The sequence below is a fragment of the Antechinus flavipes genome, chromosome 4, assembly GCF_016432865.1.
Source record: "Antechinus flavipes isolate AdamAnt ecotype Samford, QLD, Australia chromosome 4, AdamAnt_v2, whole genome shotgun sequence".
Classification (NCBI taxonomy): domain Eukaryota; kingdom Metazoa; phylum Chordata; class Mammalia; order Dasyuromorphia; family Dasyuridae; genus Antechinus; species Antechinus flavipes.
The window spans coordinates 370,808,194-370,826,504 of record NC_067401.1 but is presented as its reverse complement, the minus strand read 5'-3'; the positions used below and the strand labels follow the sequence as shown (position 1 = coordinate 370,826,504).

Genomic DNA, 18,311 nt, shown 5'->3' with positions numbered 1-18,311 from the left:
ACAATTTAAAATATTATTTCTTTTATACAAGGTGATTTGGGGGTAAAAGGAGACAAGGAAGGTACTTGTAGACAGGAGAACTAGGAAAGGACTTTAATATGAAATAGTGATTAAGTTGTATCTTAAGGGAAACTATGGATTTCAAGATATTTGGGGTAAAACTGTTATGTACTACAGGCATGAGAGAGCACCAATTGTAGAGATAGAGTGTAACACATTAAATACAGCAAAGGGGACTAATTTGTGGCTGCATCATAGAGTGCATTGAAGGGAAGAATGTGCAGTAAGACAGGAACAGTAGGATCTGAGTTAAGATCCTGACTGTTCTCTATGGTCAATCTCTTAACCTTAGTTTCCTCATCTACAAAATGAGACAGTTGGACTAGATGATTTATAAACTCTCTTTAGGTCTGGGTTTTTGATCTGGTTATCTGTAAAGTTTATATTTGATTGTAGAGTTAACAGGGAATTTGTGGAATTTGACATTGAGAGGATGGGTTGGGATAAGGAAAGAGAACCAGTGAAGAGGTTATTGCAGTGATAGGTAATGAGAATCTGAACAGAATGTAGAGTATAGAACAGAAAAATATAGAAGCTGTTAATTATCTCATTTTTGTTATTTTTGTTTATTCTTATATTATATCATCATGTCATTTCTATCTCTAGTTTGCCTTTAATTTATTTCTCTTCTTGCTATTATCATTTTAAGAATTATGCCAAATAATAGTACAGAAAGGAAGCTTCCTTATTTTACTCCTTTATTCTTCAGGAAAGCTTTTAATGTTTGTCCATTACATATAATGTTAGCTTGGGGTTTTAGATAATTTTTGATCACATTTAATCACATTAAATAACCTATGGTATTTTAATAGAAATAAGGGTTGTACTTTTCTAAAGACCTTTTAAAAAATCTTACTGATATAATCATGTGGTTTTTAATTTTTTTAATATGATGACATCATTTTTTACAACATAAGTATAACCTTTGATCATATTGGCGAGGATTTTGTTTAAAATTTTGGATCAGTATTCATTAGTGAATACTTATTAGTAAATAGTTACCTTCCTTTACTTTATCCTTCCCTAGTTTTAGCTTTAGGATTCTATTTCTTTAAAAAGGAGTTCAAAAGAATGTTTTTCCTCTGAAGTTTTCGAGAAAAATTTGTGTAATACCAACTTCAAATCCAGTTGGATTTTTCATTTTGATGATTCCTTTAATAGCAAATTCAATTTAATCTTTTAAAATTGGATCATTAATAATCTCTATTTTTAGGTTGCATATTTTATTCTCTTTTTCCATTATTATAGGGATGTTCTGTGTTCTAAGTGGTGTAAACTTTTCTTCTGAGGCTCATTTCATCTGTGTTCCAGAAACTTTGTTGCCTCATTATTATTCATATTAATAATTAATTACATATTAATTTTAATATTTTTTGTATTTTCTATATCCTACTACGTTATCTTTTTCTTCTCCCCAAAGCCTTATATAATGCTGAAAAATATGATCTTTAATGTTTCCCATCCATAAAACAAGTTGGTGGTCTTTCTACATTCTCCAGTAGTTTGTTCAATTCTGTATTTTAAATTTTGTTTATTTTTCTGTTAGATTTGTGTAACTCTGAGAGAAGAACATTTACAATCCCTACTATATAAAGGTGTTATGTTCTTCACATATAGTTTTTCTTCATGAAATGAAGGGCTGTACCATCTGTCAGTTAACAAGCATTTTCAGTGCCTACTATGTAACAGAAATTGTAGTAAATACCAGGAATACAAAGAAAGTTAAAATATATTTTTCAAGAAGCTTACAGTCTAATGGAGTAGAGAATGAATTGATATTAATATTGTTTTATTGTCTCAGGTTCCTTTAACCATAATATGACTTCCCTTTATCTCTTATGATATTATGATTGTCTGAGTGTGATTGCTATTCTAGTTTCTTTTTTAATTTGCTACATCAGTTGCCTCTTTAATGTCTTACCAGAATCCAACCTTTCACTGCTCCCATCATTATCATTCATGTTCATTTAGCATGTTGCCAAATAGAACTAGAGAAAAATTACAGAATTGTGTTGATGGGGTTCACTAAAATTTGTGTTACATAGTCTCAACTGTGTTGTCTCACCAGAATAAGATCAATCGTCTTACATTTTCTTAATAGATTTGCTGTCCTATATTTTGTAGTATTTATTTTAGATCTCTCTTCACTGACAGAACTTCTCACTGTCTTATCAATTGAGGACTTTCCTGCATCTGAACTTGCTTATTAATATTGAAGATTACTACCATCTTTCCAGTCACAAAACTCTCAGCCTTAGTGTCGTCCTCAATTTATTTTTTCCTTTAAAAAAAATTTAACAATTTAACTTTTTAAATTCCAAGTTGTTTATTCTCTTCCTTTTTAAAGTCTTTTGTTTCTGACCACTGCCTCTCCCTTAGAATCGCTCATACCTCTTATTTCTTATCCTCTTGCCCATTTACTTCCCTATTGAATAAGGTAGATTTCTATGCCCATCTAGTCTTCCTTCTTTGAACCAATTCCCATTGAGAGTAAAGTTCAATCATAGCCTTTCATAGTCCTATTTTCTCCTCCACTATAAAATCACTCCTTGCATTCTTCCTTTATGTGAGTAACTATGCCTTATTCTATCTCTCCTTTCTCTTAATGCATTGCATTTCTCTTTCTTATCTCTACCTTCTTTTTTTGGACATTCCTTTGATGTAATTGATTCATACTCATGCCTCCTATCTGTGTAGACTCTAGCTGCCTTAATAATCATAAAGTTCTTAGAAGTTAGACATATAATCTTCCCATATAGAAATGTAAACAGTTTACTCCATTGAGCCTGTTATGATTGCTCTTTCATATTCTATTTTTGAGTTCTGTTTTTGAATGTCAGATTTTATATTTGGTTCTCATCTTTTTTTTTTTTTTTTTTTTAATCAGGAGTGCTTGAAAATTCTGTATTTCATTAAATATCTATTACTCCCTCTGAAGCATTATATACTCTTTTGCTGAGTAGGTTATTCTTGATTTGTAATATTTTGTCTTTTGGAAGCCCTAGAATTTGGCTGTAATATTCCTGGAAATTTTCATTTGGGATTTCTTTTGGAAAGCAATTGATGGATCTTTAAATTTTTATTTTATCTTCTCCATCTAAGATATCAGGACAGTTTTTTTTTTTTTCACTAATTTCTTGAAACATATTTAGTTTTTTTCTTTTTCATGGGTTTTTCTGGTAGTCAATTTTTAACTTATCTCCCTTGTTCAATTTTCCAAGTTGGTTATTCCAGTAAGATATTTCATATTTCCCTTTTTTTTATTCATTCTGTTGACTTTATGTGGACATCTCATGGAATTATTAGCTTTCATTTGCCCCATTTAAATTTTAAAAGAATTGTTTTCTTTATTGCATTTTTATGCTTCATTTATCAAGTTGTTGATTCTCCCTTAGTAATTTTCTTGCGTTACTTATTTTTTTCCCCAGTTTTCCTTCTACCATTCTTATTATCTTTATTTAACTCTTCCAGAAATTCTCGTTAGGCTTGGTTCCAAATAACATTATTTTCATACTGTTGTTTTCAAAGTTTATATTTTAATCTTCCCTGCTGGTATAGTAATTTTTTGTGGTTAAGGTGATTTTGTTTTTTGTTTTTGTTTTTGCTGTTGGCTTATTTTTTCCAGTCTATTTCTTGACTTTGAACTGTATGTTAAAGTTTACCTTTCCTTATCTGGGGATGGGGAGACAGTGTCCTAAGCTTCAGACTTTTTTGTGGTACTGTGTTTTTAGAGCTAATTCTAGAAGTCTGCAAGTTTTTGGTGTTTTGAAACTGTTATGATCTGAGGAAAGGTATAGTTTTATAGTTTTTTGGTTTTTTCCAGACCTCTGGTCCCTTTTTCTTTCCCTATTCAATTAAATCCTTCCATAATCTTGTAAAGTTAATTTGTGCCTGAAAAGTTCCTCTGTAGAGTGATAAAAAATGTAATTAAAATTAGTTTTTGATAGGATACATTTTTATTCATTACAGAATTTTAAAAAAAGAAATCAATACCTAATTTAAACAAGTAAAGGCAAAAGAAATGAATGAAAATAGTGCAAAAAATATCACTTCAACTGTATAAATTTCATCTGTATAAAAATGAGATAGGAGAGGTAAAGGAAGGCAAGAAGAGGGCCACTTTAGGGAAGTATGACACATGAGATTATCAGTATTATATTTTGGCAAGCCATTAATATTTTGAGAGAACAAAATGCATTGTTTACCAATCATTTAGCTAGAAAAAATGGCTGTATGTTGACACATTTTACAGTGGGAATCTACTTGAGATATGCAAAATACCAGTTCTCATAAATTCAAAGAATTTTCTCCCGAGATTGGACATTTCTTCTTGAGTTCTTATTAATTAGAATAAGTATTTCTTGAAATTAAACCTCTTACCCTTAATTTTTTGGATTTTAGTAATATTCTTTTATAATTCTGTTCTTTTTTTTTTTTTTTTAATTTGTCCTCAATATTTTCCTTCCATTTAAAACTTTTTGAATTTTCTCTGTCACTCATGGGGTTAATGCTTTAACCTAATTTCAGGGCTGTTACCTTTGTAGCATTTGCCTTGTCCTTTTTCTACTGCATTTCAATCTTAGGAATAACAGTTTGTGAGTAATGCAGTATCAGACAGAAGCAGTAGAAGTTTCTCTTTGTCCCAAATGGCAAAAGGTTGTCCTCCTGTCTCTTCCATGATTATTGTTCCCATGATAAGTCTTTTTATTGCTGACTCATTCCCTCTGTCCTTTCTTCCTCCAATATGGGTGCTTGCTGCTCCCATAAATTCATGCAATATTGTTTGACATTCTGAAACAACCAATTTTGTTTTAATGAAACCTGAAAGAAAAATTTGACTCCTTTATTATTATTACCATTTAAAATTGGAAAGAAAATACATTAGCTTTTTTTTTTTTTTTTTTTGTGGAATAGTTATTGTGGTTTGGTTACACTCTAGATAGTAGCTAGAGGATAAAATCTATCTTTTAAATTTTTGATGAATATTATAATAATATGCAGATTTTATAAATTTGAAAATCTTTTATTTCCTTTAATATACAAAAAATTTCCTTCTATGTGATTCTTTTAGCTCTTAAATAAATAGCTGCAGTTAAGACTGCTATTAATAGTCCTTTAGGAAATAATGATTTTGTAATTAAAACTATTAGCACTTACTACCATTTTCAATAAAAATTCACTGATTTCCTCATCTTTAATTTGTAGTCTGGTTACTTAATCTTGTGATGAATAAAAAGTTCATTAGAAAATCAATCCTCCTTATATCAAAGTTTGTAATAGGCAATCATAAGCAACTATTATAGGAATTAATCAAGAGTATACAATTTTCCAGAGTACAAGTTCACCTTTTGACAGCTTGTTTTGTTGGTTTTTTAACAAAAAAAAAAAGCATTAGAAACTTATAATGTAGTTGGAAGACAAATTATTATTTTCCCAACAAATATATATCATTGCAATTTAATATTTTGTGCTTTCTCAGTGAAGCTGCCAAATATTCATTAAAATTGGTGTCATATTAGAACATATTCTGACAAAGCAATAATTCAAATCCCCATTCACCTCTAATCTGTTTCTCATCCCTATTTTTCTCCTGTAAGTACAAATGACAGTAGTATATTATAATCAACTAGTCCTGAATGGTATTACAATTAAGTTGTAAAATTTATATTTGTATTACTTTGGGAAGATCTGTGTTCATGAAATTAATTGCAAGGGGATACTTAGGTAATCCTTTGGAGAAATTAATGCCCCCCCCCAAAAAAAAAAAAAAAAAAACTGTCCTGAAGCAGTAGATAGGAATCAAATGTAAAATTATGAGGGTTTTATAAAAAAGGAAAACAAATATAGATAGCTATTTAAAATTTAATTCAAACCCATAATTTAAAAGGATGTAAAAAATAACTTTGGTACAGTATAATAAAAGGGCAGACAAGTGGCATTAGATAAAAGTGCCAGCCCTGGAGTTAGGAAGAATCATCTTCCTGAGTTGAAATCTAACCTCAGATATTTGCTAAATTTGTGACTCTAGGGAAATTACTTAATGGTATTTATCTCAGTTTCTTCATCAGTAAAAGTGAGCTGAGAAAGGAATGACAAATTGTTCCAGTTATCTTTGCCAAGAAAACCCTAAATATAGACACAAAGAATCAGAAATGATTGTACAAAAACAACAGTGGCATAAACCTGGCTCATGGAATTAAAAATAGTGAAAAAATAAAATCTGTTGTTTATATTAAACTTTTATACTGTGTATAGCTATTTTAAAAGCTTATAATCATACACCATTAGAATACAGGTTCCATGATAAAAGATAGATTTTTGTTTTGTTTTGGATTTTCCTATGTCTTCAACCTTCCATATAGTTGTTGCTTAATAGAAACACATAGGTAAAAGAGACTTGTGAAGCCATGAGTTTCAACTGGTACCTGCATAAGAATCCTTTTTACAGTGTATCTTTCATTTGCACAGACATTTAGTAAAGAGGAAATCCATTTATTTTTTAAAAGATCCATTTCAAGATATCATTTCTTAAATACAGTCACATTCTGACTGAATTGTCTATCCTTCTTCTAGTTCTGCCCTTAGGGATGATGGTAGAGCAAATATAATTCTTAACTATAATCAGACTTCAGTTATATAAAGATAGCTATGGTGTCTCTCCAAGTTTTCTCTTTGTCAGGGTAAACATCACCAGTTACTTAAATTTTATAAAAATTTGTTTTATTTTATAATGTATATTATACATATGTATATACACATACATATATATGTGTGTGTGTGTGTGTAATGTATATGCTGTTCTCGTTCTGAAAACTTCATATCATTTCCTAAAAATCTTCCTTAATTTCTCTGAAACGTCATCTTTTCAGTCTGATGTGTATGAGAGAATCTCAGAGTTTTATGAGAGAATCTCAAGAGTTTTAATTTGCAATTCAATGATTTGGAGCATTTTCCCATATTACTCTTGATTGCTTGCATTTCTTCTCTTGAGAACTGCCTATTTACATCCTTTAACCATTTTTCTACTGAATAATGACTCTTTATTTTCACAACTTTCACTCTGTTCAAAGAGTCAGAACTGAGAAGCTGTTTTGTTTTGTTTTTTTATCAGAGACATTCTCTGCAAATATTCCCCCTTTACACATTTACCTGTTATTTTCCGTCTAAATTTGATTGCATTGATAATGTATTAAAAGTTGTTCATTCAGTCTTCTATGATCCTCTCTATGTTTTGTTCTTGTATTAACTCTCCATAATTATGAAAGGAATTTTCTTCCTTACTCCTATTTGTTTATGATACGACTTTGTGTCTTAAGTCTTGTAACTTACTGTAGTATATGATGTGAAATCTCGCATTAATCTTAATTACTACAAGGGTGCTTTCTAGTTTTTTTCAGTAAGTTTTAGAGAAATTTACTGAGTCTTAGTAGTATCTTTATTTGTGGTTCATTGTGTGTCCTTACTATGTCCATTTGTTTCTATGTATTGTGTGCCTGATTTGTTCCATTGATTGCCTTTTTAAAAATTAGATTTGTGTTTGCTACTCTGTGATGTTTGGTATCTTATACTTCTATGTTCCTTCTCACTTTTTTCTCATTATTTCCCTTGAGAATTTTGATTTTTCTTCCCCCTCCAAGTCATAAATTTTGTTATTTTTTCCTAGTTCTTTATAATAATCCTATTCAATTCACATGACATTGATTGAATAAGTTAATCAGTTTAGTGATGTCCTTTCTATTATTCTGGCATGCCCTATGGCAAATTAATTATAAAATAATCTATGATATTCTAGATTTAAGATAGTCTCTTAATTAGCATTTTGTCCATCTATATTTATTTGCAAAAATTGTCTACAGTTTTACTTTTAATATAATTTTTACTGATTAAAAAATAACTATCCCATTTGCTTCCTTTCTTTCTTTATGAATAATCTTTGTAATGAGGAATTTTTTTGTTCTTAGAAAATTTAAAAGAATTATTCTCTGATTTCATTTGGACTAGGTATATTGTTTTTCTTTCTTCAGGATAATTCTTTGATGACTTATACTTTATAAATAAATGCTGAGGTTTTCAAATATAGGAACTGTATCAATGTTATTTCTGTACTATCTTCCTTTCTCTCCCTTCTTCTATATATGTTGTGTCCCTCGTTAGGCTCGTTGAGAGCAAGGGTTATCTTTTGACTTTCATTGTATCCCTACTTAGCACAGTGCCAGTGTTTTATAAATTAATGTTATTAATCAGTCATTAAATCAGTAATTAATGATCAGATACTGCCCTGGAGATTATAGGACAAAAGTGAAACAGTTCCTGCTATTAAGAGCTTAAATTCTTATGGAAGATACAGTATGTACATATTTTGAGCTTGTAAAATAGATAAATAACATACAAGATTACCTCAGAGAGAAGGCCATATGAATTGGAAGGGACCTATTAGTACTTTGTTCAGAAGATTGTAGAGGGCTGGAACTCTGAAAAGGTGTATTTGAATATAAGACAGCAGAGCACATAAGGCTAATTACCTATTCAAGATGTGATAATTGTGCTATAAACATATAGTGATGTGATGGCTCTCCTCACGATTGGCGCTTGCTAAATGTGTTGTGATGAGGTAATCAGAGGCAAGGATTGGAGAGCTGAGGGAAAGGGTCAGAGCCTCTTGGCCACAGCACACTGAGGAGAAAGGACTTCAGGCTTCAAACTCCAGAGTCCAGGATTCATCTTTGGCAAGCCTTGTGGCCAGTTGCCTGCCTTCTTCACTTCTCCTAAAGACCAAGGACTTTGAGCCTGACTCTGACTGATCCTGAGGCCCTCCAGGGAGCTAGTCTGGACATCATAGAAGATGGCACTTGAACTGAGTCTTGAAGGAAGCCAGGAATTTAGTGCTTCCAGAGAATGAATTAGGAAGGGAATTATTCCAGGCATGGAGAATACGTCATTGGAAAAGTATATATAAACTAAGCTCAAAAAGTTATCAAACTGTGCATACCCTTTGATCCAGCAGTGTTTCTACTGGGTTAATACCCTAAAGAAATACTAAAGAAGGGAAAGGGACCTGTATGTGCCAAAATGTTTGTGGCAGCCCTGTTTGTAGTGGCTAGAAGCTGGAAAATGAATGGATGCCCATCAATTGGAGAATGATTGAGTAAATTGTGGTATATGAACGTTATGGAATATTATTGTTCTGTAAGAAATGACCAGCAGGATGAATACAGAGAGCATTGGCGAGACTTACATGAACTGATGCTAAGTGAAATGAGCAGAACCAGGAGATCATTATATCCTCAACAATGATACTGTTTGAGGATGTATTCTGATGGAAGTGGATCTCTTCGATAAAGAGAGCTAATTCAGTTTCAATTGATCAAGGATGGATAGAAGCAGCTACACCCAAAGAAAGAACACTGGGAAATGAATATAAACTACTTGCATTTTTGTTTTTCTTCCCGGGTTATTTATACCTGCTGAATCCAATTCTCCCTGTGCAACAAGAGAACTATTCAATTCTGCACACATATATTGTATCTATACTGTGACATATTTAACATGTATAGGACTGCTTGCCATCTGGGGGAGGGGGTGGAGGGAGGGAGGGAAAAATTGGAACAAAAGTGAGTGCAAGGGATAATGTTGTAAAAAATTACCCTGGCATGGGTTCTGTCAATAAAAAGTTATTTAAAAAAAAAAAAAAAGGAAAAGTATATATATAGGAAATGGATTAATCTTTGTGGGGAGTAACATGTAATAAAGCAAGAAAGATAGAATGGGAAGACCTTTTAATGCAAAAAAGTTCAGAGCTGTTTGCAGTTGGTAGAGGAACAGGAGATTTTACTGAGTTAATCAGACCTGTGCTTTAGGAAAAATCATTTTGGTAGCTCTGTAGAAGGTAGATTGGTATAAGGAAAGACTTGAATTCTAAGAAGATATTAAAACAGTGGAGATGAGAGGTGATGAATGCTTTAAGTAGGATAGTGGCTTTATGAGTAGAAAAAAGTAAACTTTGGCAACTGATAGATATATCCCCTATCATTTATTGCCTCTCCTCAATAAAATCAGTGAGTCCCCATTATTTCTATGATCAAATTCAAAATACATCTCTGGTAAAATTCAGAGTCTAGTCTAGCTCTTCATAACTTTACTCCTCCTACCTTTCTAGTCTTCTTGTACCTTATTCCCACCACATATTCTTTGATCCACTGACACTGACCTTCTGGCTTTTCCTCCTGTTTCTGGAATGCTCTTCCACTTTAACTTTGCCTTCTGATTTCTATTAAGTCCCAAACAAAATTCCATCCGCTAAAGGAAGTCTTTCTAAATTTTCTTCATTCTAGTGATTTTTTTTTTTTAGAGTTCTTATACTCCTTTAAAATTATTATTTGTTTTGAGAGTGTCAGTTGCAATAGCATTTTTTGCTTCATAATGTGTTTTGGAGTAAAATATTTTGTATAAATTTTCACTGTCTAAATTAGTTATATAATTTTCTTTCAGAATATGTGAGATCCAAGCTGTTGATTGCACCACAATTTCATCATTTACTGTGAGAGAATGTGAAGGATCTAGTAGGATGGGCTCAAGGCCACGCCGTTATTTATTCACTGGGCACGCAAATGGCAGCATTCAAATGTGGGATTTAACCACTGCCATGGATATAGTTAATAAAAGTGAAGATAAAGGTAGGTTGCTATATAGAAACTATTCATTCATTATAAGATGCTAACAAAAGGATTACTAATGAATATTTGTTTTCTTAAGATGTAGGAGGTCCAACTGAAGAGGAACTACTTAAATTACTGGATCAGTGTGACCTGAGTACATCACGATGTGCTACTCCTAATATCAGCCCAGCAACTTCTGTAGTTCAGCATAGTCGTCTGCGTGAATCAAATTCTAGGTGGGTTATATTTATGAAACATGCAAATTCTTTTTAAAGGGAGGGATCTGAATGCTGAGTTTTCATACCTTTTCCAGGAAATAGTATATGTATATTCTTAAAGATATTCAGACTTTTATGATTTTCTTAATTTAATGTGCATATTTTGGATTCAACTACATTTTCCCATCCGGCTTCTTTTGTAAATTCTTGTCCACTATCATATTTTTAAGAACTTATCCTCTTACAACATTCCTGCCATAAATTTTTTTTTAAAGAATGGGGGGGCACTTATAACATTCAGGTATTGTTAGGTAGTCTTATAAAGGATTTACTTTATTTTTGTCTTCTTCCTGAATTGTCCCACTGAAACACTTATCAATGGAAAACAAAATCTAGCTTGAATTTTCTCTTGTAATTAGTTGAGCTAAATTTACATTGATAAAATGTAAACTTTCATTAAGTCTTTGAAACTACATATTTGAAAAAGCCAGTGAAAAAATCAGATAAATGCAGAGTACTACACAAAGGAATGGAGGAAATTCAAACTACAGATCAGATACAGTACTCATCCTCAAATCCTCAAATTTCCCTCTAATAAATGCTGGCTCCACTTTTATGGTGGCTTCAAAGAATTTTCTTCCCAAATATTTCACATCTTTGAAATAAGTTGGTTTGATTGTATACCTTTTTAATTGGTGATAAATTTTTATACCAGTGTCACAGAAATAATCTTAAAATATACAAGTTATTTGTTTTAAATTTATTTCAGCCTTCAACTTCAGCACCATGAAACCATCCATGAAGCAGCTACTTATGGCTCAGTGAGGCCTTATAGAGAAAGTCCTTTGTTAGCAAGGGCAAGAAGGACTGAGAGCTTTCACAGTTATAAAGACTTCCAAACTTTTAATTTGAACAGAAATTCAGTGGAAAAAGCTGTCCCTGAAAATAGTCTGTGCCTAATACAGGGAGAAATGAAGTGGGCAACAGGAGAATGCAATATCTGTGAAAAAAAATCTCCTGGAACAGAAGCAAGAACTTCAAGAGAATTAGATGGTGTAATTGAAGCTCAGAAAATAGGTGAAGGTTGGTCAGAATCTAAGAAAAGAGGATCTGAGGATGAAATTGAAAGCAAATTAGAGATGAAGAAGAAAGGTGGATTTGAAGGAGGTGGGTTCCTTGGAAGAAAGAAAGTTCCTCACCTGGCATCATCACCAAGTACTTCAGATGGAGGGACTGACTCACCTGGTACTGCATCTCCATCACCCACAAAGACCACTCCATCTCCACGGCATAAGAAAAGTGATTCTTCTGGTCAAGATTACAGCTTATGAGAAAACACTAGCCAATATGGACAGTTCTGTCATTGAATATTGATGAAAGTTAATTTAACTGGATTTCAATGTTAGTTTTTACACTAAACCTTTACAACTTACAATGGGTTTCATTTCAGTATCTTTTTTAAGAGAAAGGATTAACTGGAGCAAGGTGGTTGTTAACCATGTTTTTCATGATGCTAACTTTTTTGGATTCAACAACACCATAAACAGGGAAATTTTAAAAGTTGGAGTCCAGTTTTATGTTTTTATGTCGTCATGTGGAAACAAAATTCAATATGTAAGAGAACAATGGCATGCTAAGGTAGCATGAGTGCTCTCATAAGGAGTGGAAGCTGACAGACCTTGATCTTCTAGTCATTTTATCATTAATTTGTATTGAGATTTTGGGCATGTCACAATTTTTTGGTGACCCTTATTTCCTAATCTGTCCACTGTTTAAAAAGTGCTTTGAAATCTTTACTTGAAAGGTGCTATGTATGTGAAAAATATTACAGTAACATTCTAATTATTGAACACTTGTGATGTCAAATAATACAGCCCAGCATGTTGACCTTCTTTTAAAGGGATATTTATGTCTTGGTGGTGGGAGTCATTTTCTTGGACCTTAAGTTGGTCCTTTATTTGTACCACAAATAATGAATACTTGCAGCCCACCTAAAGGCTCTTTAGAGCTGTGTTTATAATTTACAGTGATTTGGAGTAACTTTTAGTCATTGTTTCTATTCAGGTTTGATGAAACATGAAAACTAACTCAAGGGAAGCTTTTTGTATTCATGTGGGAAAGCTTTACTTATTCCTTCTGTCTTGTTATAAACTCACCATGGTTATTTTCTCCCCAAATCTAATAAAGCTAAGAAACTTTGGTTATTTTGTTAGTTAATGACACTGTGATTCCAACTATTGAGTTAATGCTTTTGGTTGCTGAAATTTGGTTTGGTTGCTAAAAATGTTATTTTGCATATATTTGTCCTTATGTTAAAAAGTGCAAAGAAAGGATTGTTATTTATAGTGATTTCTTCATTTTCCTTAACATGATTTCAGGTATTTACATGGTAACTGTAAATTTAAAAGGTATAAAGCATTTGTTTCAGGATGCTCTGCTTATTAAAATTCCATATAGTTGTGTGAAGTACAAATAAATTTTCTGAAGGTTGCCATGTTGTCAGTGTTTTCCCATAAGTTTGAATTAGAATTTAAATAAAAGTCATCAATATAGGCACCTCTTAGTTGAGAGATGAATTTTTTTGGTCTGTCATCTTTACCACTTTTCTTTTTCATATCATGAATTTTCTCACCAGTATGGCAGATGTGATGAAATAAACATAAATTTATTTTCATACTAAAAATTAAGTCATAATGTTGAAATTTTTAATGCAGGGGCCAACTATTAATTTGTGTTTCAGATGAAAAGCAAAGATAACTCTTCCCCTAAGGTGTTCATTGGAAAGGAGTGAAAGGAGTTTAAGAGGTAAAACAGGTTATGGGTGCCCAATAAGGAGCACTTTGGTCCTTATGCTCTGGAAAATGGAATTGTAGAGGAATAGATTGACATACCTTTTCCAGGAACTGTGGTAAATAACTTTGATCATAGTTTTTTAATTAGGGGAAGGGATACAGTCATAAATAGCTGCATGATTGTGTCTTTTCCTAAAAAGAAATTAATTTAACTATCAATGAGTTCTTTATCACAATAAAGAGAAAGAGAGCATATACATGCAGTATGGATAAAGAAGGAAAAAATAATTGATCCAAGCTGTGTCTGGGAGACAGCCTCAAAAAGCCTCAAGTTTGAAAAAATAAGTAAACTTCCATCAGAAGGCACTTTGGATTGATTGGGTTTCTCCTAGGTAGTGATTTATGTAGTTTTTCATTATGATCTAGTAAGTCTGTGATCCAGTGTTATCTATTAATAATTATGATGGCGTTCTGTTGTTTTTTGTTTTTTAGAATGAAAAAATTAAAAAAATTAGGAAAGCAATAAAAATTATTCAAATGGAAAACTTGAATCACTTAGCCAAGAAGAGAGATAGATATTTTGACTGATTCTTAAAACTTTTCTAAAATAGAAAGTTTTACCAGAAATACAGCAGTTTCATTTGTATATTCATGTTCTAGGACATCAATAACCCAAAGAAAGCACAAGTTCATGAACTACTGCTTAACTCCGGATTGGCTTACAACAGAATGTAGCTCCCTTCCCTGCAGAAATTTGGTGATACCATAATATCTAGCATACATAACACTATTATGCACAATAGGCTACTGAATCCTTAGGTTTAATAAAGGGACCAGTATTCAATAAAGCCATTTCTACAGTGCCAGAAATGTGGAATAGGAAGCTAAACTGGTTTACTGTATATTGGTCAATAGGGAAAGAGCTTAAAAAGCTTGGGGTTCATCCTCTGGGGAAATCACCATAACAGGGGAGAGAGTTAGAAAATGAGCAATAGGAAAGAAAAATGAAAAAAGTATTAAAAGATTTCAGAAGAAAAAAATTCAAAGATCTTGACCATAAACAGATAATCCTACAATAAATACATTAACAGAAGGACATATATCCTCCAGAACTAGTAAATTCGGTAAACTTGATAATGTCTAGTAAATACATCTATGAATAAATAATTGCAAAACAAAGGAAAATGATACAATGCTTGATGAGGCAAAGGAAGGCTCTGCAGATTTTAAGAAGTGCATGAGATCATTATAAACATCTGAATGATTTGAAAGAAAAATGAGAGTAGAATTTATGGCCTATCAGAAGAGAACATTGGCAGGAAAGAAAACCTTGAATCCACAGTGGCTGGTCTCACTAAAAAAAAGGAGAGGATGACTTAATGCAAATACTCTGAATACGGAATGCAAATGCTCTAAAAGAGGAATAATCTGGAAGGTGTTTGTGTGTGTGTGTGTGTGTGCAAAACACATTGATTTTGAAGACAGTGCACAAAAGCAACTTAAGGATTATAAGCCTCACACAAGAGAACATAAGTCAAAAAATCTGAACATCATAATGCAAGAAATAACAATTTCTGAATATCAAAGTGATAATCAAAAGCTGCACAGAAGATACATTGGTTAAATTCAACAATTTCATTGAGAAACAGAAGCCAAGATGATGAACTTCAACTATGAAGAAGAAGAGATAATACAAACTTCTGCACCTACTTGAAAACAAGAATTTGTAGTAATGCATTCCAAAGAGCAATGGAATTCAACATGTAGTGCAAGGTGAAAATCTGATCGTAACTATTAATGGAAAAAGATGTTCAGGGACAGCTAGGTGGCATAGTGGCTAGAGCACCAGCCCTGAAATCAGGACCTGAGTTCAAATGTGGAAAGCTTTGTGACTGGACAAGTCACTTAACCCCAATTGCCTCAGTTAAAAAAAAAAAAATTCAGTAATAAAGGCATATTAAAACATTCTCAGAATATTTTACCTGAAGAGATTATTTGCTTTTCAAACATGCCAGACTATAGAATTAGAAGAAAGATAAACTAACACAGCAACCAAGGACAAGAACAGAGAACTTTCAGAAATGTCTATAGACAAGGAGATAGTGGTGAAAGCAGAAATCCAATAGAAGTGACGATGAAGAAAATGTTTGCAACATTAAACCTCACAACAAACTGCCTATAGATGAATTATTTTTGGTGATGATGGGTGGTGATACCAAATTGCAAAATGGGAGGTTGCTTACAAAGTGAAGAAGAAAATAGAAGGGAATGTGATGTTACCTTACTTAAGTCACATGCTAACAACAAAGGGAAAATAACTTGAAAATTCTTAAAAGAGAGTCTACTGAGGAATGCAAAATGAAGCAAAAGGATGGGTTTTAAAAGGGAGGAGAAGGGATTTGTTAAGATTTGTAGGAGCTGGTACATAGATATTCACATCTCTTGGCCCTCCTCCCTCAACTCCACCTTATAGGCAGGGGGAAGAGTAGGAGTGAGAGGAGCAATGACACCATCAGCATTGCCCATGCAGCAGTTTTGCCCATCCCCTGTTCTCATTACAAGAGGCAGGGTTTGGCTCCAGGATCCCAGGCAAAAAACCCTTGGGGCATGATGGCAGTGCTATTACACCCAGAGAGTCTTTAAGCAAGCCAGTGGGGGAAGGAAATTGCAATTAGGGAGAATAGAGCTGTATGCTGCTGGGATTGCTAAGATATCCTCTGAGGAGCTGAAACCTGCCCCTGTCCCTATCCCGCTTATGGACCCCTTGTCTTCACACACAAAGGCTTGACCATTTCACCTCCTGAGAGTGCTTACAAAATAGTGTCCATTCATACACCAATTTGGTAAGCTAGAGAATGTGGAGCTAATCCAGTCATTGGCCAAAGATTATGGCAAATACCCATTTGTCTGGCATAGGAGGATCAATAGCAGTTGAATTTAGTGATAAAAAAGGTTTTACTCCTTTTGTTTATACAAACAAAATCCCCATCAATCTATAGGGAAGAGACAACAGGATTACAAGTAAGTACTTCAGCTTTTTAGGCAGAGCTGCTGTTGAAGGCTTTCTAGCACTCTTACCTGTTCCCATTCAATGGAAAACTGATACATCAGTGTGGGTGGAATAGTGGCCCTTAGTGAGTGAAAAAATTCAGGTCTTATCAGATATGGTACAAGAGCAACTTGATCAAGGGCAATTATAATTGTAATGGAATTCGCCTGTATGTGCCACAGTATCATATTTCACAAACCACTGACATATCTTTTAATCCTCAAGGACAGACAATAGTAGAGAGGAGAAACAGAGACATCAAGATGCTTCTCAAAAAATAAAAGGAAGGGGGAGCCATAGGTAACCCTAGAGAACTTCTAAACTTAACTTTATATATTATTAATTTTTTGATTTTTAATGGAGATGCACTGGCTCCGGCAGACAGGTTTCATAACTCGCCTGAAGGGCAGTGTCCAGTGTGAGCAGCTCCACTATCTTTAGATAATTGCCAGGTGCTGTGGAAAGATCCAGAGAGTGGTGAATGGAAGGGACCAGATAGGTTAACTGGTTGTGGGAGAGGGTTTGCTTGTGTCTCAATAGATGGAGAAGGAACCTAATGGGTGCCAACAAGCTGTATCTGCCTTGTCCATCAGAGAGAGGTGAAAAAAGAGAAGACCCTTGAAACAAAAGAGAAGACGCAAGAAATATTAGGTGATTCCATCTCTGACTGTGCCCATCACTGAAAGAGCCTGGCAGTTAATCCATTAACATCAAAAATAATTGTTGATGAGACTGATGCAGGACTAAAAATCCTTCAGGAATCATTGGTTTCCCTGACACATGAAGAGATGGACAGTAGATTGGTTTTAGACTATCTCTTGGCTGCTAAAGGATGTGTATTGTGGTTGTGAATTGATAGTTAATTTCTACCCCTTCCTTCTGGGACTCATGGAAATCTTTATAGTATTTTGTTTATTTATATTTTTGTGTTACTACTTGCTTGTATGATATTTCAACTTGCGTGTGCTTCCTCCCATGGTGATGGATTTAACTGCTGATATATACCTGCTTCAATTAAAACAAAAGAGAGGGTGAGATGTAGAGGACCACAGATAGTGGGGGAACTCTGCCCTTCAGCCCATTGGGAACCTACTGACAATATCTGGTTCAGCCTTCCTGAGAATTCAGGGGGCAGTGACAACTTGTGATGTGATTGGAGCAGAGTGATATTAATGAGGTTTGGCACAGGGCAGTGAGTTGTGGGAACCCCTTCTGGTCAGCGCAGAGGTTCTTTGTGAAGGAATTAATGAACCTGAAGTTAGACTGGCAAGAGAAGTTTATTGTTGGAACTTTGCTAGGAAGACTGACTTCATCAATGGCAAGGTCCCTTCAGAGAGAGATAAAGTTACTAGCAAAGAAATCCCAACAGAGGGGTAAAGAGGGGTGTAGTCCTGTTAGGGAAATAGGTGAAAGAGATAAAGAGGGGTTAATGCTAAAAAGAGAAAGTCTTCTCAGCGGGCAGAGGATCCTTGCAGGCAGTTATGCCAAGGAAAGTCCCTTGGCGTGGCATGATTCCTGCTTTGGCCCTCTGCAAGGC

General features: G+C 33.6%; 1 protein-coding gene across 1 annotated transcript in view; it reads left to right on the top strand.

Moving 5' to 3' along the window:
* The window catches only part of KCTD3 (potassium channel tetramerization domain containing 3), a 71,032-nt gene extending 57,536 nt beyond the window's left edge, over positions 1-13,496 (top strand). The window contains exons 16-18 of the mRNA XM_051998301.1: positions 10,549-10,733; positions 10,813-10,951; positions 11,703-13,496. Coding sequence (XP_051854261.1) covers positions 10,549-10,733; positions 10,813-10,951; positions 11,703-12,264 — 886 coding nt within the window. The 3' untranslated portion in view covers positions 12,265-13,496. The remainder of the gene's footprint in view (positions 1-10,548; positions 10,734-10,812; positions 10,952-11,702) is intronic.
* The last annotated feature ends 4,815 nt before the right edge of the window (positions 13,497-18,311 follow it).